A 25,289-nucleotide genomic window follows, 5' to 3' on the forward strand; every position below is an offset into this window, starting at 1 on the left:
ACTCCTTGGTGATCGATACTGAAGAGAACACATTAGCTAGATTGATCATGGCACAGTAGTCCCCTGGAGTCCTTTTGATGTCTTCTATTAATTGGACAATGTAGGGAATGGGAGCCCTAATAGGGGGCACCTGAGCATTTAAATTTCCATCGTGGACTGTGAGGCACCACTCCAGAGTAGCAGGCTTCTATGCCAGCCAAATGGGAGAATCGAAAGGAGACGCAGTGTTTCATAAATCTTGAATTGTGGGCGGTAATTCCTCAGTCCCCTACTAGAAATGATACTGGGGGTATTTACTGTCCAAAATCAGGAGTGGTAGTTTACTGGCTCCCAATGGGCAGCTCCCACCAGGAAGGCCAGGAATGTGGGTTTGATCCAGATGGTGTGGTGACACCTTGAGGTGTCCATACTATAACAGGAAAGGGTAGGGCCAGAGAGGTCACCACCACTAAAAGATTTTCTTTTTTTTTTTTTAGGAGGATTAGCCCTGAGGTAACATCTGTGGCCATCTTCCTCCACTTTTTTTTTAATATATGTGGGATGCCGACCACTGCATGACTTGCCAAGCAGTGCCATGTCTGCACTCAGGATCCCAACCGGCGAACCCTGTGCAACTGAAGCACAACGTGCAAACCTAACCGCTGTGCCTCTGGGCCGGCCTCGAAGGTTTTTAAGGCAGATTGTTTGGAGAGCGACATCCAATGGAAGTTGAACGGCTTCTCCTGTCCCACCTGTTACCCCTTGTAATTTAAAGGGCGCCCCTGGCTTAGGTTTGGAGGGGTTCCCAGGAAGCACTGTAACTGGGGCTCCAGAGTCAATGGGAGCAGTAAAAGTTTGTTTCTTATGTGTGTCCCAATAGATAATTAAGGAAGTGTGCGAGTGATTGTCCCCCAGGGGAGAGACACTCTCTGGGGAATGGCCAGGTTCCTATCACAGGGGCCTCGACTGCTGCCACTCTCAGAGATCAAGGTACGGATCCCGGATCCTGCTGCCAGGGCTGAGGCATTCTGAGAGTTGACAGCATCTATCCTTGGGGTGGGGAGTCGGCAGTCTCTTGCAGAGCCCACAGTGCCCGAGCAAATGCTTCTACTTTGTGGTCGGGCTGTCCCGATATTAGGTCATTCATGACCCCTGATCTCCAGAGCTGCCAGTGCAGGGTGACCTGCTGGTCATCTCATGAAGGAGAGAAATGGGACAAGGTACCACCCCTCTGTGGTACCAATAAGGAGCCTGGAAGCCCCCATATTCCCTAGGGACCCTCTGTTTTGTTTCTGGGGGAGGGGGCAGTAGGGCCCATTCACCTTTACTGGCAAACAAGATCTGGAAAATTCTCTGTTATGTGTCCAGCTACAGCATTGATGCAGTCTACTGCTTGTTGTAGTGTAGCTGACATTTCTATAAATTGTGACAGCATGGCCTTAAGAATAGCAGACCCCCCTTCAAGAAGAACTCCTGAGGTGCTGGCCTCAAGGGTGTCTCCTCTGGGTTGGAAATGGTCATGGGGCTCTGTGGGGCCCTGGCTCTCAACAAAATGATACACCCATTGAACCATCCAATTTGATGTAACAGGAGGTGCGTTTCAGGCAGGGTTTTCCATGCACAGTGAGCCTTTGCTGTGATAACCGTGATGGAAGGCTGGGCTTGGTGCCAAGCCATAAAAGTCCAAGTCATGCGAGGCAGGGCGTCTCCCCCTCATCCCTGTGGGCTCCAGAGCTTGGCGGGTCTGTTCTGCAGAGTCCATTTCCCCCTTTCTTTGTCTGCATCTTCTGACCTGGTGGCTCACGTCGTTTGGGAGTGTCCTCACTGTGGTGACAAGTCCGTGGTCTCCCCTACAGTATCTGTAATAAAATGGGCCCTCAATACCTTGAGGGGTTTTTTTTCTTAACAAATTGTGAATTCTGGGATCTTTGACCAGTCCAGCCAGCTGGCATGACTCAGTCTCAGTGAGCAAGAGCTCGGAGTGAGTCCAAAGACCTGTAAGAGCCAACATGTGCCCCTCTCCCACTCCCTTTGGACAATTTTTTCTAAAAAACCTTGCACTTCTCTCAGGATAATTATTATAGTTACGAGTCTCTGTCTCTCCCTCCTGCTGGATAGTGACGGGGAAGACCTGAGCATGTTGCCTCTTCCCGACTCACATGCTGCTGCCTCCCATTCTAGGGTGTCCCCGTCATCCCCCGGGGGCTGGAGCCCACCTCTACCAGTGCAGTGTTAGCTGATGCGCTCAGGAAAGCTCCCGAGCCCCAAGAACGCAGTAATGGCGATTTGGCCTGTTTATGCACCGCCACGCTCAGTGGAGCCCAGGCCATTGGAGCAGGGGTCTTACAAGCATCTGGTAGTTTTCAAACCTCCTCTGGGGACTTGGGAGGACCTGGTACCATGTGCTCAGGGGCCTGCTTTTCGGGAGAATTCATTCTGCTGCACCATGTTTTGGGTGGGACTCCCGATGTCCCCTGGGGTCAGGGATGATTTGTGACAGCCGCAAGGAATGCAGCACCATAAGAAGCACTTGCCTTGGCAGCGTTTGCCCGGACAGCCTGCCATGATGCCCCTGGGACAGTTGCCTCTGTCATGGGGTAGGGCCGGCTGACCAAGCTCAACACCCCAATACCTGCCACTGACACCGTGGGCCCAGCAGCCATCTCCCCTCCCGGCACCAATCTAGGGGAACTCTCCTCAGCTCCCAGGACCTGATGGCCCAGGCCCCTGGTCCCTGCCTGGGGGAAATGGACAGAGCCCTACCTTCCCAGTCATCTCTCCGGGGCTCAACGCCAGGGCTTCCTAATGTGATTACAGCCCATCACCTCCAGCCCTGACACCCCGCGGGGTCTCTCAGAAAGGAGTGGGAGACACACCCACCTCACCCTGAGGCCTGCAGGCCGGTCTCTGCAAGGCGGTCTGACCTACAGCATTGACACTGTAGGGTGGGAATGCAAGGCTTCACCTGGCAGCAGCTTATGCAGCAGTGGAAATCCCCACCCCAGACCCCAGCAAGCGGTGGTTCCTCCCAGAGAGACTTAGCGGTCCAGGAGAGGAGGTTAGTAAGCCCTTCACAGCTCTGAGGCATCGAGTGCATACAAACAGCCCACAGCCCCTTTGCTTTGAGCCTGTTTTTGTTTTTAGAGCTGAGCTGAGTGTCCTGGAGGTAGCGGAGAGTTGGGTCATGTCTTTTACTCCATGTGGCCACTCTGGGCCTTTTGACTGGTGATTTCAAGCCATTTACATTTAGGCTGATTATGGATCTGGGAGGACTTACCGGTGCCATTCTGTCTTTTGTTTTCTAATTGGTCTATATCTCCATTTTTCCTTTTCCCTTGTGTTCCTGTCTGCCATTTGACTTTGTGGTTTCCAATGATGTTTTTCTCAGGTTCCTCTTTTTTAATGCTTTGTTCCTCTGCTCTAAATTTTTGTTTTGTGGTTACCATGAGATTTACATAAAACGTATCATACATAAAATAGTCCTTTTCCTGCTGATAGTTTATGTTCATTTGCCTGTACTGCTTCCATGCTTTTCCTCCTTCCCTTTTATGTTTTCTTGTCACAAATTATCCCAATTTATGTTGTGAGTTCATTTCCAAAGTGAAGTAGCAGCTAGGGAGATTTTTAGTTAGTTTTCAACTTTTAACCTTTTTGCCATAATTAAGTGTTTAACACCCTATTCTGAAATACCCGTGCAATTTTCTGGTTCTGTCTATTATCACCTTACTCAAAGTCTTGAGTGATTTTTCTTTTTCACTTCAGTTAGAAGAGTGCCCTTCAACATTTCTTGTAAGGCAGGTCTAGAGGTGGTGGACTCCCGTAGGTTTTGTCTGTCTGGCAAAGCCTTTATTTCTCCCTCATAACTGAAGGATAACTTGGCTGGACAGAGTATTCTTGGCTGGCAGTTTTTATCTTTCAGTATTTTGAATATGTCATTGCACTCTCTCCTGGCCTGCAGAGTTTCTGCTGAGAAATCTTCTGATGGTCTAATTGGGATACCTTTGTAGGTTACTGGCTTTTTTCCTTGGCTGCCTTTCAAATTCTTTATCACTGAATTTTGACAGTTTTAATAGAATGTGTCTTGGAGAAGCTCTTTTTGCATTGAGATAATTAGGTAGTCTCAGCCTTGTGGACTTGTATATCTATTTCATCCCCCAGATTTGGGAAGTTCTCGGCTATTCTTTCCTTAAATAAGCTCTCTGCTCGCTTCTCCCCATTTTCTCCTTCTGGGATTCCCACTACCCTTATGTTGCCTTTTCTAATGGAGTCAGTTCTCATAGAGTTTCTTCATTTTTAAAAAATCTTAGTTCTCTCTCCTGTTTCACATGAATCATTTCTAGATTTCTACCTTTTTGTTTTTTTGAGAAGATTAGCCCAGAGCTAACATCTGGCACCAATCCTCCACTTTTTTGCTGAGAAAGACTGGCCCTGAGTTAACATCCGTGCCCATCTTCCTCTATTTTATATGTGGGATGCCTACCACAACATGGCTTGCCAAGTACTGCCATGTCTGCACCCAGGATCCAAACCGCCAAACCCTGGGCCGCCAAAGCAGAATGTGCAAACTTAACCACTGCGCCACTGGGCCCACCCCTGAGCTTTCGAATTCTCTCTTCCATATGGTCTACTGTATTTCTAATGCTTTTTCTTACATTCTTCATCTCATTTGTTGAGTTCTTCAGCTCCAGAATTTGATTCTCTTTTTATTAATAGTTTATTTTTTTTTTTTTGAGGAAGATTAGCCCTCAGCTAACTGCTGGCAGTCCTCTTTTTTCCTGAGGAAAACTGGCCCTGAGCTACGATCCGTGCCCATCTGCCTCTACTTTATATGTGGGACGCCTAGCACAGCATGGTATGCCAAGCGTGCCATGTCCGCACCAAGGACTCAAACCAGCGAACCCCAGGTCACCGAGAAGCAGAACATGCGAACTCAACCACTGCACCACCAGGCCGGCCCCTGATTCTTTCTTTAGAGTTTCAATCTCTTTGGTAAAGTACTCCTCATCATTATGTTCCTGAGCTCATTGAACTGTCTCTCTGAGTTTTCTTGTAGCCCACTGAGTTTCCTCATGACAGCTATCGTGAATTCTCTATCAGATACATCACAACCTTCTGAGAAATTCTTTAGTGTCTGGAGAATTGTCATTTTCTTTTCATGACACCATGTTATGATTTGTCATGATTCTTTATGAGTTGTTCCTCTGCCAGCACATTTGAAGTGAACACCTTTCTTATTTAGGGACAGCTTTGTTTACCTTGATTCTAACAGTTCAACAGATGGGTATTTAGAGGACTGTCTTTGTTTTCTGGAAAGGGGTCCTATAGCACAGGAAAAAATAATGAATTTGGGGGAGTTTCCTGAGACTAGAGGCATGAATGATTTTGACTCTCAGACTAGTCCACATGTTGGCAAATTCATCCCTAAAACTTTCTGTGTTCCTAGAGGTGCCTGGCTCCAGTCACTTGTCCTCCCAGTATGTGGTAATTCTCTATTTGTACCTGTCTCTCATTTTGGGGTCATTGGTTGCCATGTCATCTCAAGTCACTGATGGATCTAGGAAGAGGTGCTCCTTTTCAGGTTCATCAGTTTTTCCTTGTGAAGATAAGAACGATCACTCTGACTCTTTATATCAGAACACAAATCATCCATTCACTTCTGTTGCTCTGTATTTCCCCTTGGGACACTACACCATTTTCACTTATTGATTCTACTGCTAAAGCCATCTACACTAATGGCATAAATGATTGAGGGAGGCAGGGATGGCTCCACCAGGATGTAACCAGACAGACTGCTGTCCTGTCCGGAGGCCTGGACCTTCTCTCTTTGATTTAACTTTACCATGAATTACAACAGATGCCTAGGTACCTATCTCCTTTAGCTTAGAGACAACAAACACTAGTTAATTGCAGAGAAGACTACCATTAACCTTATGCTCTAAAGAATAGAATGCTAATAAATATTCGTGTGCTCATTTTTTACTTCCTTATCTATTTGCAGAACCATTTCTGTACTAATCCTGAAAAATATATAAACGACACCTGTGCACAGTAAAGTTGGACTTGCTAACACCAACCCAAGTCTCACATCCTCTTTATTTTCCCCTCCCTCAGTTTTTCGCCGACGCCGTCCCTCCCGCGGGAACCTGGACTCTGCCGAGGCTGGACTCCGGCAAGTGGCGCCCGAACAGGGACCTGACGGGTAAGTTCCCCCCTCTTCTCAGGACGGATAGGCTCCTACCTAGGGCTGGAAAGAAGAGCCCCCTTTAGCCCCTCTCTGGAAAGAGAGACTGAGGAAAGGACAGACAGGTAGTAGGTCAGAACTTAAAAAATTGAGAAGTTTTAGTCCCTCTCCCTCTCTAGAAAGGGAGAGTGAAATAAGGTTAGGAAGAGTAAGAAATATTAAGAACTTGTGAGAAGTTTTGGGCCATACTGAGTCTAAAGAAAGAAGGCTCTGTATAGAAATAACATGTATGCTTGCAAAAAAGAGACATAAAAGCCTCTTTGGGACAGATGCCACTATTCAGATAAATTTGATTTGAATAGTAATTAAACACCTATGTGAAAAGTGCAAACATATTATATTTAAGATGACAAAGACTCAAAAAACCATTTGAATCGAGTCATCCAAATATGTGGAGGGATCCAGAAACGTGTAAGTGTGGTTCCAGAACTCTGTTCAAATACTTAAGTGATATTATTCTTTTAATCTGTTGTCTCACTTGTTGTGTTATTGGTGGCACCTTCCTACCCACATACCACAGGCAGCCCTCTTAGAGGAAGAGAGCTCTCCCTGGATGGATAATAAATACTTTAAAGCCAACTGGGCAGCAGCTACCACGGCTGCCAAGGGGTTTTCCTTCAGGGAAACATCACAAACACCAGTTGTCTGCCACAGAAATTTTCAGTGTTTTGGACATTTCTTGATTGGCAGGAAAGATGTTTGCTGAATGACTTCATGTGTGCCCAGGTCAGTAACAGTGACTCCCATGACAATGAGCACATGAGCACAAATGGTAGGAAAACAGCACATCTGTATGTGATGAGCCACAGGGGTTTTGAAGGAGGTACCCCAAATGAAGCATTTACATGCAGGGCACACAGACCACAGGCAAGGTGAGGGGAAGACTTGGCAGTGGGATACGACAGTGGTGGCCAGGGTGCACTGTTACAACAAACCAGAGACCTCTAGGAGTGACCGTTCTGGCAGGAATGTCCAGCAGGGAAAGGCCTGTATCTATCAGGAGCCAGTGAGCCTGACGATGAGAGCAAAGCAATGAGCCCCAAAGACTGGGATTGAGTCTAATCAATGCCTGCAACAGCAGGAAGGGCCATTGAGAAGAAAGCAAATTGGCCTGAGGAGGCCATTAGACTATCATCTGAAGGGGGTAGCCTGTGGTAGTAAAAGAGGTAAAATGTCCAGTGAACAACTTATTCAAGAGCCCAGTATTTCTTCTATTCAGAATTGAGCTGATAATATCAATAAATTTAGACCATCTTGGCGGCTCCTTGCATTTTGGCTTCAGCAGGGTAGTGTATGATGGCATGAGTAATTTGTCCATATCAAGTTCTACCACGGTCTGAGCACAGCAAGGAGCCCAGAGGATCGGGGAACGGGCCTACCAAGTCTACTTGCCATCAGCTGTGGGGATCCCTTCCTCATCCTGCCAGGTGTGTCCATTGATGATATTACCAGTGACTTACGTTTTCACATCAGGTTCACTGGTCCATCACTGGGTTAACCATGGCAGAGAAGGGAAATCACTTCAATTTTGCCTACACTCTTAAGTTAGAGGTCTGTGAGTGGTTTCACATTATGTGGGATATAAGGCTAAGGTTAATACCATCAGGTCTGAGGTGTTGATATGTGTCTCAGAAATTCACATCAATTTATCACCCTGAGCAATACAAATTACCCTCTGCAGTTTGAGGGCTAATATGGGCAGATTAAGGAGCAGCCAGATTTGTAGTTGGGTATTTGAGAGGCAAGATATTCCCAGAATTCTTTAAGACATAGTGGGCAACCTTGGATAAGGGGTTGGTGGTATTCATGACACCACACAGCTGGATCATGGGTAACAGCTCAGGATCTGTAAAAAATGTACAGATTGGTTGGATTCTGGGCTAAGAAAGTTTCTATTCCTAACATGACTGTTGTTTGACTGATCACTCGGATGCTTCAGTCCATTCTTTGATCAAGGATGGCCTGTGTGATGTAGCGACAGAAGGCAGCATCTCTGCAGTGCACTCTGTCGGGTGTGGCAGTGCACACTGTTCATAAAGTTTATGAACACCCTGGTCACCCATGTGCTGCTAAGTGACTCTCCAAGTGGCCAGTCTGTCTAAAATGGAAATGATCTCCTCAGAATGGATTACATCAGAGAAGAATGAAGCACTTCCAACTGTTCATGGGATACTCCAGAGGAGCAATGTTGGCTCCATGCTGTAAATACCCATCTCTTCAATGAGGAGGCTTTTGACTAGAAAGCATGGAGGTTCCTGCATTCAGGACAAGGCAAAATGGGAAGCTGGCTTGTAGGATCATCCACTCAGGCCGTGGAAGGGACTCTATTTACATAAAGACTCTGTCAGTTGCCAGCAGTAACTTCTCTAATTGTGTGCAGCACCCGGTGAAGGGAATAGTTCTGGTACAAGAATGCCTTGGGTAATTTATGTCCACCATGGGGGTTTAGAGACGCTTGGATGCTCAATGAGAGGCTGCTAAGGCATCTTTGAGAAGGACTGTAGGGAGGGGGACAGTAATGGAATGTTACTTCAAAGATTCCACAGCCTTTTGTTTCCCAATTCAACGTACGTCAATTTGTAAGTGTCGTGTGAATAAGTCAGCAAGCAGATCTGATAAATTTGAGGTGGCTGAGTCACTGTGGGTAACAGAATGTGCCCATGACATGGTTTCTACCTCTGCTTCTGTCACCCTCTCAACTCAGGCCCCTCCTGTTGCCTCAGAGAAAATGTACAGTGAGACGTGTGGATTTCTAAAGATTTTCCCAAGTAAGCAGGCACAGAATAGGCTTGAGTTGGGAAATGAAGAGCTGGAGATGGTCTATGGATGGCACCAAAAACAACTGATGCTAATGCACATGGACGAGGATGTCCCCAGGCAGATTCTGCTTGGGATACTTTATGTTTCAGACCTCAGAATTTCCAAAGATCTGTCCACGAACCTGATTTAAACTCAAAGACAATGTCTGGGAGCCCTCTCACTTCACTCTTAGTTAAGAGTCTGAGCTGAGGGCAGGTGCAACCCTAAGGGGTGTTTTCTCAAATAAGCCAGTGTTGCCAGAAAGGCCCGTTGAGGACTGAGTCCTTCATCTCAGTCCTGCAATCTTCCTAGGAAGGATGCCACAGTGGTGCAAAGGTTTGACCACATAAAAATCCAGGTTCAGGAGACCTTGACAGTCTTCTAGCATATGAAAGCAATTATATTATTCATTTTCTAATAATTATATATAAAACACATATATAAAATACTTAAGTGCCCTCATAAGTTTTCAGAAATGTTAGGAAGACTGCCATCAAAAGGTGAAAAAAATCCCATCACCTCAAAAGAACAATCCTGTGGTGTCCATTTGAATGAAACCCAATTCATAATTTACACTTTAAAAAAAAGGGAAAACATCCTGTTCCCTTTGCTGTTTTAAACCTTGAAGCTGTTATTGCTCTTCCCCAATTTTCCACACCACGTGCTGGACGTCTAAGGATATAGAAAGGAAACCTGTGATCAGCTACCTGGGCTCTGGGGCTTTCTGGATCATTGAAATTAAACACTTCCAGCCACTCCTGTGATGAAAAGATGTTGAAAATTTCCCATTTCTCCTCTTACACTCAATTACGATGTTACTAAAAATCATACCTTCTCTCTCCAGCTCACTCAATTATTCCTGGGATGGCTGCCTCTAACCAGCCAGAACTCTTTGTGGTGTTTCCACGGGGAGATCACAGCGGACTCACAGAGATGTCACTCTACTCATAGAACTCACTCAGGATGAGCTAGAACAGGGCAGGTGAAGGCAACTGTCTCTCTAAGTGGGAGGAACTCCATGGTTTACTGGGGTGTATGTTGCACACTCCAGTCTGTAGAGCAGCAAAACGAAAATGCCAAATATGCTAACATTTTAAATATTTAATGGTAATATAAAAATCCTCTCAAATGACCTTAAAAACAAAAGACAATACAAATATCTGTGGCTTAGATCAATAGGAAGTCTCAAGTCCCAGATAACAATAATAATGACATCCTCGCTCACTCCTACACTCATGCAAAAGATATAAACACACCTCAGCCTAATAGCTCAATGCTATTTTTTACTTTTCTTCAAAGGCCTTCCTTCTATTCTATAAAACAAAGCTTCACTGTGACCACTTCTGCTTTTCCACAAACATGGAAGCACCAGGACTGCCAGGAATTGTCTGTTTCATGCTCTGTATCCAGATCCCACTGTGTCTCAGCTCTGCTACAGTGTGTGCACCCACTCCACACTGCATGGCCTGTGAGGGACGCTGAAACGGTACCAGCAACAGCAGAGTTTCGGAGAAGGGAAGGCTTCAGAGTGGGACAGTGGTCCTAATTCGCTGGCTGGGTTTGCACTGTCTCACAATTTACGTAAACTCAAAGGCCTCAGCTGAGTCTAAAGGAGATAGTGAAAATATTATGTAGGATACCAAGAGAACGTATGTATTTCAATGAGGTACTTCACAGTAAACAGGGTCTAATTCACCATAGGAAATACATCGGTGTTTTGACTATAAGTAGGAAAGGCAAAGCTGTTCCAGTTGACCATGTGCTGGCTGCATCCACTGCAAGGCCAGGTCTTACCCTGCTGAAGAGAAAAGTGTCTGACAGCTTGTTCATTAAAAGTACAGTTTCCAAGACAAAACTAACAGTATTTTGTGACCACAGAGGTAAAAATGAGAAAGTATAAAAGTCCAAATCCTAAAAATCATTCTTTTCCTTCTTCTTACTAAAATGACTGACTGGAACTTCTTAAAAATTAACTTACCTTCACTACATTGTTTTTCCGTTCTACAAAACAATGATTCGGTTCACAAAAAAAAGGTTCACAAAAGGTAGAATTAAGTTTACCTCCTCACATCAATGAATACAGAAAATAACCTGCCTCCTTGAATTGCAGTCAAATCCACAAACACAGATCAAAATCTTGTAAGAAGTCCTTTGAGCATCGTTACCGCTACACCTCAAGGTGCTTTAGGTCTGTGGTCATTCTTACTAGAATTCCTTACACCCCTCTCTGACTGCAGGTGTAATCCTGCAGGTCACTGGAAGAGGGCACCGAAAAAAAACATGATGGTTAATTTTTAGGTTAAAAATGAATGAGAAATTATTTTCATGTCAAAATTTGTAACTGTAAATGAATAAGAAATACAGTTTGCCTAAGGAAGAAATACCTGAATTGGTCTGCACATGATAAAACTGACTCACAATGTATAACGACTAAATGAAGAACCTTGCAAAGTGTATCTGAAAATCCATAATCAAAAATGGATATTAATATAGTCTGTAAAAATGAAATCCACAATAATATTTAACATAGGATGGACTGGAACAGTGGATAAAATATATCAATGAAACAACTACAGAAGTGTTCATTTCACAAACAAATGGACATAGTTTTATTGACATACACTCAAGGTTACTGAGAACACATCGAGGGAATCCATTCAAGCTACAAGAAACAGGAAACACAGTGTTCCCAGCACGCGAAAGGTGATTGTTCTCACATGGAACAACTGGGTCAAGGCAGCCACTGCACAACGCAGCAGGGAAACAAACTCGCAGGTGCTTCTTTTTATGTCCCATTGTAGATGCCATGGTCAAGCAGGAAAATGTGCTCACTAGCACTATCAACATCACAAGGTGTTTCCTATACACATCAGACGTTATTCAATTATCATCTAGAGAAAAGGGGAATCAGACAATACTCCCACCCACAAAGGTCTGAATTAGCTTCCTGGTGGACACAAGAGGCCTTACAGAAAGACCCTAACTCGAATGGATCTTTGATGTGAAACTGGTGGAAAATGTGTCTCTAACAATATGGAAATCAACTAGTTATTGGTGGTTTTCAAGATACTCTTGACAAAAAGGGTGAAGAATCCAGAAAAAGGGATGGAAGATGGTGTTCATGAAGCTCATACGTAACTGTGTCTCTCCCTGTGTGGTCACTGAAAAATCGGCCTAAGGCCTTGTGTGCTTCTGCCTTCCAAATCTCATGTAAGTGAGGCCATTGGGGAATTCCAACATGGCACATAAAGGGGATGGATTCTTAAAGATCTAGCTCTTCAGATTACCCTCACTGACATGATGCAGTACAGGGGTGATGTGTCCAGCTCTAGATTTTGTTGCCCTGCCACAGGCCTCTACTTAATTTAAAGTCTATTCACCAAATACCAGTCAGAAGGAAGGACAAACAGCAAAGGCCAAAATAGGAAAATAACAATTCACAGGAAGTACACTATTGGATAAACTTGCCATACACAATTTTTTCCAACTGTTTAATAGTACAGAAAATAAAAACAGGCTCCTCCACCCACCAACCCCCAAAAGGAGCTTTCTCTAAAACACGTACAATATGTACAATGGATGAGGCATATCAGGGAACCATAATACAAGGCCACTAAGAAAATCACAACAAATACAAACTGTCACTTTTCAATGGCCCCATAACAGAGAAAAATTAAAACATTATAAAAAAAAGTAAAGATAAAAAATTATTAACTGATTTAAGGGAAAAGCACTACCTATGAATCTTATTTACTATTTACTAAGGACGACTAGCAGACACATCTCACCTCAATATGCATTTCTGAAGTAATTAATAGAAATCCACAGTCCAATGTTGCACTTTAATAAAGAAGTTTGATAAATACAATCTATTTACTACTTTTATAACAATTCTTTCCTGTTGAAAGTTTTCTAGAAGCTCACATACAAATTAAATTCCATGAAGCTTTTTCATAGGACTTACCTTTACATTTCTTTTTGGTGGGAGTTTCACACAGAAAGATGTAGGCCAGTTGACGTCTTTCTCATGCTGTTTACATTCAAGACATTTTTATCAAGTGAGTCCTTTCATGCCTTCAGGAAGAACTGGGATGACAAAATCTATCCCAAATTGTTTATGTCTACATGGTTTATCCTCTCATGTGCATTTGTGCATATCCTCAAAAGTCTGCAGGAGAAGTAAAGCCTATCCCACTTTCCTGATATTCATGAGGCTTTCTCTCCACTGTGAGTTCTTTCATGTTTTTGAAGAGAACTGGAAAAGGTGAATACTCTACTGCATGTTTTACATTCATAGGGTTTCTCTCTTGTATGAGTTCTTTCATGTCTTGAAAGAGAACTGGTATAACTGAAGGCTTTACCACAGATTTTACAGTCAAAGGGTTTCTCTCCAGTGTGACTTCTTTCATGGACTCGAAGATTACTGGAACAAATAAATACTTTACTGCATTTTTTACATTCATAGGGTTTCTCTCCAGTGTGAGTTCTTTCATGGAGTCCAAGAGACCTAAAAGAAGAGAATGCTTTACCACATTTTTTACACTCGTAGGGTTTCCCTCCAGTGTGAGTTCTTGCATGTCTTGAAAGAGAATGGGTAGAAATGAAGGCTTTACCACACATTTTACATTCAAAGGGTTTCTCTCCAGTGTGAGTTCTCTCATGGACTCGAAGATTACTGGAACAAATGAATGCTTTACTGCATTTTTTACATTCATAGGGTTTCTCTCCAGTATGAATTCTTTCATGTTTTTGAAGATAACTGGAAGAAGTGAATGCTTTAGTGCATGTTTTACATTCAAAGGGTTTCTCTCCAGTGTGAGTTCTTTCATGGACTCTAAGAGAACTGGAGGTGGTGAATGCTTTACCGCATTTTTTACATTCATAGGGTTTCTCTCCAGTATGAGTTCTTTCATGTCTTGAAAGGGAAGTGGTAAACCTGAACGCTTTACCACATATTTTACATTCAAAGGGTTTCTCTCCAGTGTGTGTTCTTTCATGGAGTCCAAGAGACCTGGAAGTAGTGAACGCTTTACTGCATTTTTTACATTCATAGGGTTTCTCTCCAGTATGAGTTCTTTGATGAAGTCGAAAAGAACTAGAAAAAGTGAATGCTTTACTGCATTTGTTACATTCATAGCGTTTCTCTCCAGTATGAATTCTTCCATGTATTTGAAGAGAACTGGAACAAGTGAATGCTTTACCACAGTTTTTACATTCATAGGGTTTCTCTCCAGTATGAGTTCTTTCATGAACTCGAAGTAAAGTGAGATAAGTGAAGGCTTTCCCACATTCCTTACATTTATATGGGTTCTCTCCATATTTTTGATACTCACATGATTTATGTTCAGTGTGACATCTAATGTGCGTTTTAAGGGATGAATGATGCGTGAAGACTCTTCCACATGCACTGCAACCCCATGGGTTAACTCCTGTAGTTTTCTTGTTCAGACTGAGATTTGGAAGAAGGCTAACGTTTTCTCCACACTGACTACCGTCTTCACTTTCACAGAGTCTCCCTACCCTATGCTTTCTGTAAAAATGAGAAGCACATTGTTAATGATTTGTCTATTAACGATTGTATATTTCTTATGTTTATTATGATCTATAGGAAATGTCTGTTTTCTCCCTTCTGTGAATTCTCTGAAATTAAATATACTGAATTTTCCGCAAGAGGACTTGCCCCTTGCTATTATCCAAACAGTGATATTCATAGACAGGGTTCACTAATACTATTTCTAAGTGAAATATTTTGCAAAAAGTGAACCTCTACATCACATTTCAGAAAGTATACTTGGTCAAAATTTTGTAAGTGTAGCTAAATTTGCAGCAAGTGTTATTTGTTTTCTTTGCTCTTTTTTAAAAAAATTTCCTAACATACAGGGAATCTTACGTGAGACAGAGCTTTCTACTGTATGACTCACCTTAGTTTTCTCCCCTGGTCTTTGCACTCATCTTCAATATCATGACCTTCCCATGTTATTCCTGAAACGCAGACCCAGAAATTTTATTACAATTATTAGAAATTATAGAAAAATTTTTAGATTACAACTGTTTGATAATCTGACCATTTCTACTTTATTTACTAACAACCTCCCCTTTTCATATTCTACAGCTTAGAACATTTTTTTTTTTTTTGAGGAAGATGAGCCCTGAGCTAACAACTGCTGCCAATCCTGTTCTTTTTGCTGAGGAAGACTGGCCCTCAGATAACATCTGTGCCCATCTTCCTCCACTTTATACGTGGGATGCCTGTTACAGCATGGCTTGCCAAGTGGAGCCATGTCCGCACCCGGGATCTGAACTGGCAAACCCCGGGCCGCCAAAGCTGAACGTGCAAACTTAATCCCTGCACCACTGAGCCAGCCACTCTTTATGGGAAAGCAGCAGTTCTCTCATTGATGCAGTGAAGGAATGTCCTCACTCTTACCTACTGAGGCCAGGTGCCTGAAGGTTTCCCACATCACATCTCTGTAGAGTTTCTTTTGTGAAGGATCCAGTAAAGCCCACTCCTCTGGGGTGAAGTTCACAGTCACATCCTCAATGGCTACTGAGTCCTAAAACACCACAAATGTGTGTAGAGTAGGATACATGAGCCTGACAGCACTGGGGATCTATACTCCAATTCTAGGAAGGTTACATGGGATTCTATTATCTCCAAACATTTATTCTATGTTGTGATCATCACAAACTCCCTTTTTTCTGTACACAATGCTCATCAATTTAACAATATTATGAACACACGGAAATATTTACACAATTTTACTGTGGTGTCATTATATCCTCTTTCTCTCTAATAACAAGTTCCAGAACATGTTGGGAAATGACAGAAATGCTATACAAATGAAACAAATATCATTTGTGGACCGATGATTCCTACTAAGAAAAATTCTTTCATCTTCTTCCATATGAACCACTGGTTACAGCACTCCATGAAGCAGAAGGTGAAATCTACATGATGTTTCAGTGAATAAAAACACAGTGAACAACTGGAAGCTTTTTGGTCTGGTCCCATCACCAAACTGAGAGTCCAGGCGGCCTGTGAAATTCAAACTTTGACCAAGCGAAGCTGCCCACACTGTCCTAAACTACTCCACGCCATTACAGGTAATCAGATGCAGCTGGCTGAATAGAAATCTTGTTGTAGTGAAACACAGTTTTACCTTTCTCACTCTGTATGCTTTGATGGGGCTGGAATTATTATGAATTGAGAGCTCAAGCACAAGGAAGAAGCCATGAAAACTTAGACCATAGTATCACTATACTCATGGGCCTCAAAGCTACTTCTCACCATTTTCAGAACACACTCTGAGATAATAATGTGCCATAAGAGCTCTTTCTGGTCACATGCGAACAGTGTACCCTGAGCTTTGCTCACCCTGAGGTATAGGAAGAGCTGCAGATTGGGGCTGGCCCTGTGGCCAAGTGGTTCGGTTCGTGCACTCCACTTCTGACACGGCACCGCATGGTAGCCGATGCTGAGGCAGCGTCCAGCATAGCAAAACCAGAGGCACTCACAAGTACAATGTACAACTATGTACGGGGGGACTAGGGGAGACAAAGCAGGGAAAAAAAAAAGACAAAGATTGGCAACTGTTGTTACCTCAGGTGCCAATCTTTAAAAAAAAAAAAAAAAAGGAGAGCTGTAGATTTCAAGGGAGCTCCTAGAAGTCCACAATGGTTTCCTGTTAAATTTGCACATGATTATAAAATAGATGAAGGATTTAATAGTGGTTTCCTCCAAAAGAACATAAAATTTCCTTTCTCCAATGTTAAGAGGAAGTGTTTCCTGACCAGCCACTCTAGATGATGCCCTGCCGACTTCTGATCCTGCACTTAAGGAGCTTAGAAGCTGTCATTCTTGATCTCACAAGAAGAAAATGAACAAACTTGAAATGAACAACCCTTCTTAGATCCAAGAAAGCCCTGAAGTCATAGGGTAAATAGATGTCTCTGAATTTTGGAAAAATAAAAAAAAATGACATTTTGAAATATGCGCCACATATTCTCTTCTTAATAAGGCCTGCACTAAAGAAAAAAAAATCTATTTCACCAGAGTCTAATGCAAGGGTAAAAATAACAAAAAGGACAGAACACAATATCCATAAAGCCTAGGACAACCCTCTTTAAGGGAGGGCTTAAAATACACATAATTGGAAAACCTGAAGGAAAAGAAAGGCAGAGAGAGACAGAAAACTGTGAAGTGATAATCACTGAAAAACCCTAAAATTAATGATAGCCAGCACACAGTCCATCCACGAAGCTTACAGAACACTAAACACGATAAAGTACAAGAGTGCACAACCCAGGATATGATACTGAAACTAGAGAAACATCACACGCAGAGAATGTACTGAAAAATGCCAGAGAAGAAACACACCTTCGCCAGAAAGAAACAAAGATTTCAGTTAAATGGGACTTCTCAAAAACCATCAACAACAACAGAGGAGACTGAAAGATCTAAAGTGTTGAAAATAAAACCCACTTTCCTAGAATTCAGTCAAGCAAAATTATCCTTCGGTATAAAGAAGAAATAAGGACTTTCTGAGACAAAATTTGAGGAAATTTGTCCCGAGTACACATACTTTGAATGAAATTGTTTGAAAGTTTATCAGAAAGAATGTAAATGATAAAGGTAGGGGATTAGAAGAAGAAAAAAGGAGGGGAAATATCTTTTATGTTTCTTATAATTAATACAACAGATGACACTTTGTTTAAACTAATGTTAGCAACAATGCATTTGGTAATAAGAACCTTATGGAGAAGAGAAATAAATGACAGCAATGTGACAAGACACAGGGAAAGGAAAATTGGGGACAGGGTGTTAAGAGGTACTTGCACACAGTGAAGTGGCACAGTGTCACTTGGCAGAGGGGGGTTAGTTGTAAATGTACGCTGAAAACTCAAGGGCAACCAGTAAAATGTGTTTTTAAAAGAATGTGTAACTGATATGCTAAGAGAGGGGAAAAAGAATTACAGTAAATGCTCAATTTTTGCTCGGGAAGGTGACAAAATGGTAGAAGACAAACAAGGGTAGAAATGGAAAAAATTAAAATTTTGGTAAATATTAATCTAACTGAATCAATACTCACTTTTAATCATGAATGGTCTCATTACAACTGAAAGACACAGTAATAGATTTCAAAAAATACCATTACATGTTGTCTACAAGAAACCCACTCTAAGTATAAAGTCAGAGACAGATGAAGGGTAAAGGGATGGAGAAAAACAGACCATGCCAACACGAATCCAAAGGAAGCTGCCAGAGGAATAGACATCATAGACAATGCAGATTTCAAACTGAGGAAGATGCAGAGATAGAGGGGCAGTAGGTACGGATAAAGGGGTCTATTCTCTGAGAAGGCACAGCAACGCTGCATGTGTACCTGCCTAACAAAAGAGGGGCAACATACCTCAGGGAGGAACTGATGGAATGCAGGAGAGATAGACAAATCCAGTACCACAGCTGTAGAAGTCAACACCCCCTCATCGGGAATTAGACATTTCAGTAGGCAGGAAGTGAGGAAGGACAGACGTGCAATGAACAGCACTGCGAAACAGCTGGGTTTCATTGTAATCTGCGGAATACTTCACAGAACAGCAGAATATACATTCTTCTCAGGTTCACATGGAACATTCACCAAAACAAACCACATTCTGGGACATAAAGTACACCTTAACAAATTTGAAAGAACAGAAATCACACAAAGTAGGCTCTCACATCACATAGGCATTCCTCTAGAAGGCAATATCAGCAAGAGTTGGAAAACTCCCTCATATGTGGTGATTCAAAAATACACTTCTAAATACTACAGAGCATCAAACTACAAGTCTCAAGAAAAGAGAAAAATAATTTTGAATTAAAAACATGAAAACATAGCATAGCAAAGGTTCTTGAATGTAGCGAAAGCATTATCTAGGGGGAAATTTATGCCATCAAACAAATACACTGGAAAAATCAAAGATCTCTAATCACTAACGTAGCATGTACCTTAGCAAAGAATAAAAAGAAGAGCAAGTTAAACCCAAAGCAAGCACAATAAAAGAAATAATAAAAATTAGAAAGGAAATAAATGTCATTGTGGGAAATCAATGGAGAAAATGAAAAGAAAAAAGCTGCTTGTTTCTCAAGACCAATAAAATTGAGAAATATGCACTCAAGATAACACAGAGAAGAGGAAGGACAGGAATTACTAACATCAGAAAGGAAAGGAGGGGAAATGAATATAAAATACGACTTGAGAAAATGCAACATTCATTTATGATAAACTAGTAATAGAGGAGAACTTCCACTTCTTGAGAAAGAACATCTTCACAAATCCTGAAGCTAAATTCATGGCATTTATTTCATATGATATGACTGTCTCTATGCAACAACTGGAAGAACTCACAATGACAGAAACCACTCCCGGAATTAATAAGAGAGTACAGCAAGTTTGCTTTCCATCTAGACCCACACGAACAGAGTCAACTGAACTTTGACAAAGAAGGAAAGGAGATTCAAATGAAAAAGAAAGTATTTTAAACGAACAGTGGGAGAAATAATGGATATCCACGTGCAAATACACACACACAAAACAAATGTAGACACAGGCCTCACACTTTTCATGAAAATTAAGTCAAAACACATCACAGATCTAAATGTAAAATGCCAAAAGAATAAACTCCTAGAAGATAACACAGAAGGAAATCTGGATGACCTTGTGTTTCTTGATGAATTTTCACATAGAAAACCAAACAGCAAGGTCCACAAAAGAAAAAACCAAAAGTTTTACAATTTTAAGTAAAACGAAAAACTCCTCCTCTGAAAACGATGGTGTAAAGAGAAGATCAACACCAATTCAGAGAAAGAGAAAATCTCTGTAAAACACTTACTGGACAAATGATTGGCATCTGAAATATGCAAAGAATTCTTTTTTTTTTTTTAAAGATTTTATTTATTTCCTTTTTCTCCCAAAGCCCCCCAGAACATAGTTGTATATTCTTTGTTGTGGGTCCTTCTAGTTGTTGCATGTGGGACGCTGCCTCAGCGTGGTTTGATGAGCAGTGCCATGTCCGCACCCAGGATTCGAACCAACGAAACACTGGGCCGCCTGCAGCAGAGCACGCAAGCTTAACCACTTGGCCACGGGGCCAGCCCCTGCCAAGAATTCTTAAACTGTAATAGTCAGAGGAAAAACATGCAATTAAAAAATGGGCAAAAGATCTGCAGACAGCTCACTGAAGGAGAGATCTAGATGCAAAATAAGCAATATGAAACATGCTCCACATCAAATGTCATTAGGAAATTGCAAAGAAAACAACAACGGGGATCACTAACCACTTATTAAATGGGTAAAAGTCAAAATATTCAGAACAGCAAATATCGGTGAAAATGCAAAGTTACAGGGAATCCTAGTTCATCGAGGGTGGAAACGGGATTTGGAACACCCACAGTGGAAGACAGGAACCTCCTTTCAGAATAAAATACACTGTCACTACATAGAGTAAGAATGAGCAATCACACTCCGTGGTATTTTTCCAAATGAGCTGAAACCTAAGCACTTTATTCATAATTGGCAAGAGTTAGAATTTTCAACAAGATGTCATTCAAGCATTGAACAGTCAATCAGTGGTGCATCCAAACAATGAAACACCGTCCAATGATAAAAAGAAATGATCTATCACGCCATGAAAACACATGGAGGAAGCTTAGAAGTCTATTGCTAAGTAAAGAAGCCAATGGGACAAGGCTCTGCAGTGTGTGATTCCAAGTATATCACGTTCTGGAAAAGACGAAAGTATGAGGCACTAGAAACATCTTTACTTGTGAAGGATTTGGAGGTTGGAGGGAGGGATGAGTCAATAGGTGGAGCACAGAGGAGTTTTAGGGAAGCGAAACTACACTCCATGATACAGAAATGATGGGTCCACGTCATTACACATTTGCCAAAACCCACACAGTGTGTAACACACAGAGTCAATGTTAATGTGCACCGTACACTGTAATGCGTCCATATGGGCTTGGAAATTCTAAGAAATGTACACAACTAATACCAAATGTGAAAAAGAGTGCAAACTCTGTGGATGCAGAGAGAAGGGTTATGTGGAAACTACGTAAATTCTGACCAATTTTTCTGTAAACTGAAAACTGCTGTCTTTTTAAAAAAGGATGAAGACAGACACATTACAATTCATCCCTTTTGACTGAAACAGGACATCTCTCATTCAACTGACTTCAAGTTACTTTTTTTTTTCAAGACTGGCCCTGAGAAATGCAAATCGAAACTACAATGAGGTATCACCTCACTCTGGTCAGAATGGCTATAATCAACAAGACTGGAAATAACAAGTGTTGGAGAAGATGTGGCGGGAAGGGAACCTTCGTACACTGCTGGTGGGAGTGCAAACTGGTGCAGCAACTATAGAAAGCAGTATGGAGTATCCTCAGAAAGTTAAGAATAGATCGACCATATGATCCAGCTATCCCACTGCTTGGTATTTATAAAAGACCTTGAAAATCCAGAGGCATAAAGATACATGCACCCCTATGTTCACTGCAGCATTATACACAACAGCCAAGACATGGAAGCAACCGAGATGTCCATCAAGGGACCAATGGATAAAGAAGATGTGGTATATATACACAATGGAGTACTACTCAGCCATAAGAAATGATGAAATCCGACCATTTGTGAGAACATGGATGGTCCTTGAGGGTACTTATGCTGAGTGAACTAAGTCAGAGGGAGAAAGTCAAATGCCCTATGATCTCACTCATGAGTAGAAGATAAAAACAAGGACAAACAAACACATAGCAACGGAGATTGGATTGGTGGTTACCACAGGGGAAGGGGGGAGGAGGGCAAGAGGGGTGATTAGGCTCACATGTGAGGGGAGGGACTATAATTAGTTTTTGAGTGGGGAACATGATGTAATCTACACAGAATTCGAGACATATTATGATGTACATATGAAAGCTACATAATGTTATAATCCAATGTTACTGCAACTAGTAAGAAAAAATTTTTCTCAGTTTCAAAGAAAAATAAAAAAGACTGGCCCTGAGCTAACATCTGTTGCAAATCTTTTCTTCTACTTCTTCTCCCTAAAGCCCCCAGTACATAGTTGTATATTCTAGTCGTAGGTGCTTCTAGTGTACTATGACTTCAACATATTTCAATAAGCCAGTCTGTGCTCTAGGAGCCTGAGACCCACAGGGGACGGGAAACTTCCATCGAATGCCTTGTTGGGGAGCACAGCACTGGATCCTCTGAGAAGTGCCAAGGTCACTATCAGTAGTGTCAGAACCCCAGGGTGGATGACGAGTGTCCTGTTATTTGTAGACCTATTAGTGTACATACAAGTGTGACTCTGAGTTTTATTTTGGGGATCTCTGAGTCAAGAGATTTCCAGAATTCTTTTACCACAAAGGGGCAAGACAACTGGTTGCTTTATAGTTTCAAGTGCCTGGGCTTAAGTTGGGTTGAATTAATCTCTTCACTGGGCCAAACTCAGACTGTGGTTGGTCCACTATAACCCAGAGGGTCGGGATCTTTGCTGGGACAGGTACAGGGCTGGGAGCAGCAGCAGAGTGACTTAGGGGCCCTGATGAGCCCTGTGTAATCTTGCTTCCTACTGGCTGCACTTTCCTGTCCCTTCTTTCTCTCAGTCTTCCAAGAGTTTGTGAACACATAGAGCTGAGGCCAATTTTGGCCAGTAGTCAGGTGACTGCCTGATGTTTGGTTAACTCTGGTGATCCTTTGGTTTGATTCTTCATCAGGGATGTCCCAATTAAGGGATGAACAGCAGCAACTCCACTGAGCTCCATCACGTATGAATGTGTGCTGTTGTCCTTAAAGTCTATGCACTCCCTAGTGCTGTGCATCCAGTTAACCCCAAGGAACTACCCAGGGAACCAAAGTGACTTGGAGGAGGGTGACCTCCTCCATCACCCTAGCATCTTTTAATGAACTGAAGACAGCAAGGCCACTACCCCTCCTGCAGGTGGCATAAGCTGCAGGGCCATGGTGAGGCTCCACCATAAACAAGCAGGTGTCAGCAGCTGGGCTGAGCTAGCAGGGTGCTGCTTCCAGGGCCAAAGGCACAACAGGCACCTCAGTAGAGGGTCACATGCTCAGTGCTTGTGAGAGCCTCTATTTTTAAGAGGTCTCAGTACCAGGTGACAATAGCAGCTCTAACGGCAGATAGTGGGGGGCTCTTGCGTCAGAATTCCAGGGACAACTTAAGACTCTCCTCCAGAGGGCTTCACATCACTGCCGTCAAGGTTACAAGCCACCTCCATGACAACTGGTTGCTTTATAGAGTTCAAATGCCTGGACTTAAGTTGGTTTGAACTAATCCCTTTGCTCTGACAAAGTCAGACTGGGGTGTTGTCACTATAACCCAGATGGTCAGGATCTTTGTTAGAACAGACCCTCTGTTGCAGCAGCAGAGTGACTTAGGGGCCCTGGTGAGCCCTCTGGAATCTTGCTTCCTACTGGCTGCATTTTCCTGTCACTTCTTTCTCTCTGAAATAATTGCTCTTGAAGGAGTGACCATCAGAGGGGCTCAGCTCAGTGACGGTACAATCATCTTCATAACCGCAGACTCCCCCTGATGTCAAGGCGACTCCAGCCTCATTCTCACCTTCACTCTAACAGACAGACAGATGCCACCCAAGACACTGACAAAAGATCACATTAAGGAGGGCCTGATTCCCAGACTCCTGCTCTCAGAGGACAGGAATTACCAGAACTGCCAACTCAGTGTCCTCTGCAGTTAGAACCTGGGCTTGGTGGGGTCAACAGGGCAACACAGGGCAGCACGGCGCCCAGGAGGAGCTGCCCAGCAAGCAGCAGCCCACAGTGCAGGAGCCTCCAGGCTTTCTCATCAGCCTGTCCAGGTCGGAAGGCCCAGGGGAAAAGGCAGGGTGAGGCTTAAGTGTTCAGAAGTCAAACAGCAAATATGTGCACCCTGGCCACTCATTACAAGAACACATGGGTGAAAAACTAAGCATTCGCACTGGCTTGTTTTTACATAAAGAAACACTAATAGGATGGTGAAGCAGTGATCAAAACTGGTCATGGGAGGGAGGCTGGAGTCAGAGAAGAGTGGGGCAGGAGGTGCAGACAGGGAGTCTCCTTCAGCGAGTTTCCCCTCTTAGGAATTTTTTAAACCTTCCCATGCATTATTTATTTAAAATAAGGGGAGACAGGGGCTGGCCCAGTGGCAGAGTGGTTAAGTCCACATGCTCTGCTTTGGCGGCCTAGGGTTCACCAGTTTGCATCCTGGTCACGGACCTATGCACCACTCACAAAGCCAGGCTGGGGCCAGTGTCCCACACATAAAATAGAGGAAGATGGGCACAGATGTTAGCTCCGGACCAGTCTTCCTCAACAACAAAAAATAAAATAAAACACGGAGAGACATTTATATATGTCGTATTTTTCTATGTTTGATCATTATTATTATTTTTTTTTTAAGATTTTACTTTGCGTTTTTTTCCGATTTTCTTCCCAAAGCCCCTGGGTACATAGCTGGATATTCTTAATTGTAGGTCCTTCTAGTTATGCCATGTGGGATGCCGCCTCAGCATGGCTTGATGAGCAGTGCCATGTCGGCGCCCAGGATCCAAACCAGCAAAACCCTGGGCTGCCACAGCAGAGTGTGCAAACTTAACCACTCACCCATAGGGCCAGCCCCAGATCATTATTTTTAAATAACTTTTAGTTTTAACACTTCTACATAGGAAACCATTCCAAGATTTAATTCTCTAAACACTAATGGATATAAAACTGTAAACAATAAAAATTTTACCAATCTCTTTGTAAAAAGACAGAGGGCATCATTGTTTGTGCCTCTACTATATTTACCCTGGGAACACTTTTAGGAAGGAGTAGCATATTATAATACCTTAGGGGTTTGCAATTAAGCCCTGAAATAAACTAGGAATTCCAAAGTTTACACAAGCTTTGACCAGATTCCTCATATCAATGAAAAGAGAAATTCAAGTGCCTTTACACCACATCCATTAAAATAGAATTCAGGGGCTGGCCCCGTGGCATAGCGGTTAAGTTCAATTTGCTCTGCTTCAGTGGCCTGGGGTTCGCATGTTTGGATCTCAGGTGTGGACCCAGCACCCCTCATCAAGCCAGGCTGTGGCAGCATCCCACATAAAATGGAGGAAGATGGGCACAGATGGTACCTCAGCGACAATCTTCCTCTCACTCACACACACAAACAATAAGAAAATAAATGAAATTCATTTGCCTTAGGAATAGTATAGGCTTTT

The 25,289-nt window shown here is 42.8% G+C and overlaps 1 protein-coding gene and 1 long non-coding RNA gene across 21 annotated transcripts in view; one reads left to right on the top strand and one right to left on the bottom strand.

The window, feature by feature from the left end:
• Positions 1–844, top strand: part of LOC139084135 (uncharacterized) — a 38,136-nt gene extending 37,292 nt beyond the window's left edge. The window contains exon 5 of the long non-coding RNA XR_011541483.1: positions 477–844. This is a non-coding gene — a long non-coding RNA (uncharacterized lncRNA). The remainder of the gene's footprint in view (positions 1–476) is intronic.
• The window catches only part of LOC103545992 (zinc finger protein 709-like), a 515,885-nt gene that overhangs the window by 61,831 nt on the left and 428,765 nt on the right, over positions 1–25,289 (bottom strand). For 4 of the 20 annotated variants that reach the window (XM_070625411.1, XM_070625412.1, XM_070625413.1 and 1 more), the window contains 3 exons: positions 15,447–15,573; positions 14,941–15,001; positions 11,601–14,549 (listed from right to left, as the gene is read on the bottom strand). The exons of 1 other annotated variant lie outside the window; for it this stretch is intronic. In XM_070625411.1, the coding sequence (XP_070481512.1) occupies positions 13,226–14,549; positions 14,941–15,001; positions 15,447–15,573 (1,512 nt within the window). In that variant the 3' untranslated portion in view covers positions 11,601–13,225. Of the gene's footprint in view, positions 1–6,533; positions 10,072–11,600; positions 14,550–14,940; positions 15,002–15,446; positions 15,574–25,289 lie in introns of those variants that run through there. 15 more of the 20 variants (XM_070625410.1, XM_070625409.1, XM_070625408.1 and 12 more) reach the window with 10 other exon arrangements.

The sequence above is a fragment of the Equus przewalskii genome, chromosome 6 (assembly GCF_037783145.1).
Source record: "Equus przewalskii isolate Varuska chromosome 6, EquPr2, whole genome shotgun sequence".
Lineage (NCBI taxonomy): Eukaryota > Metazoa > Chordata > Mammalia > Perissodactyla > Equidae > Equus > Equus przewalskii.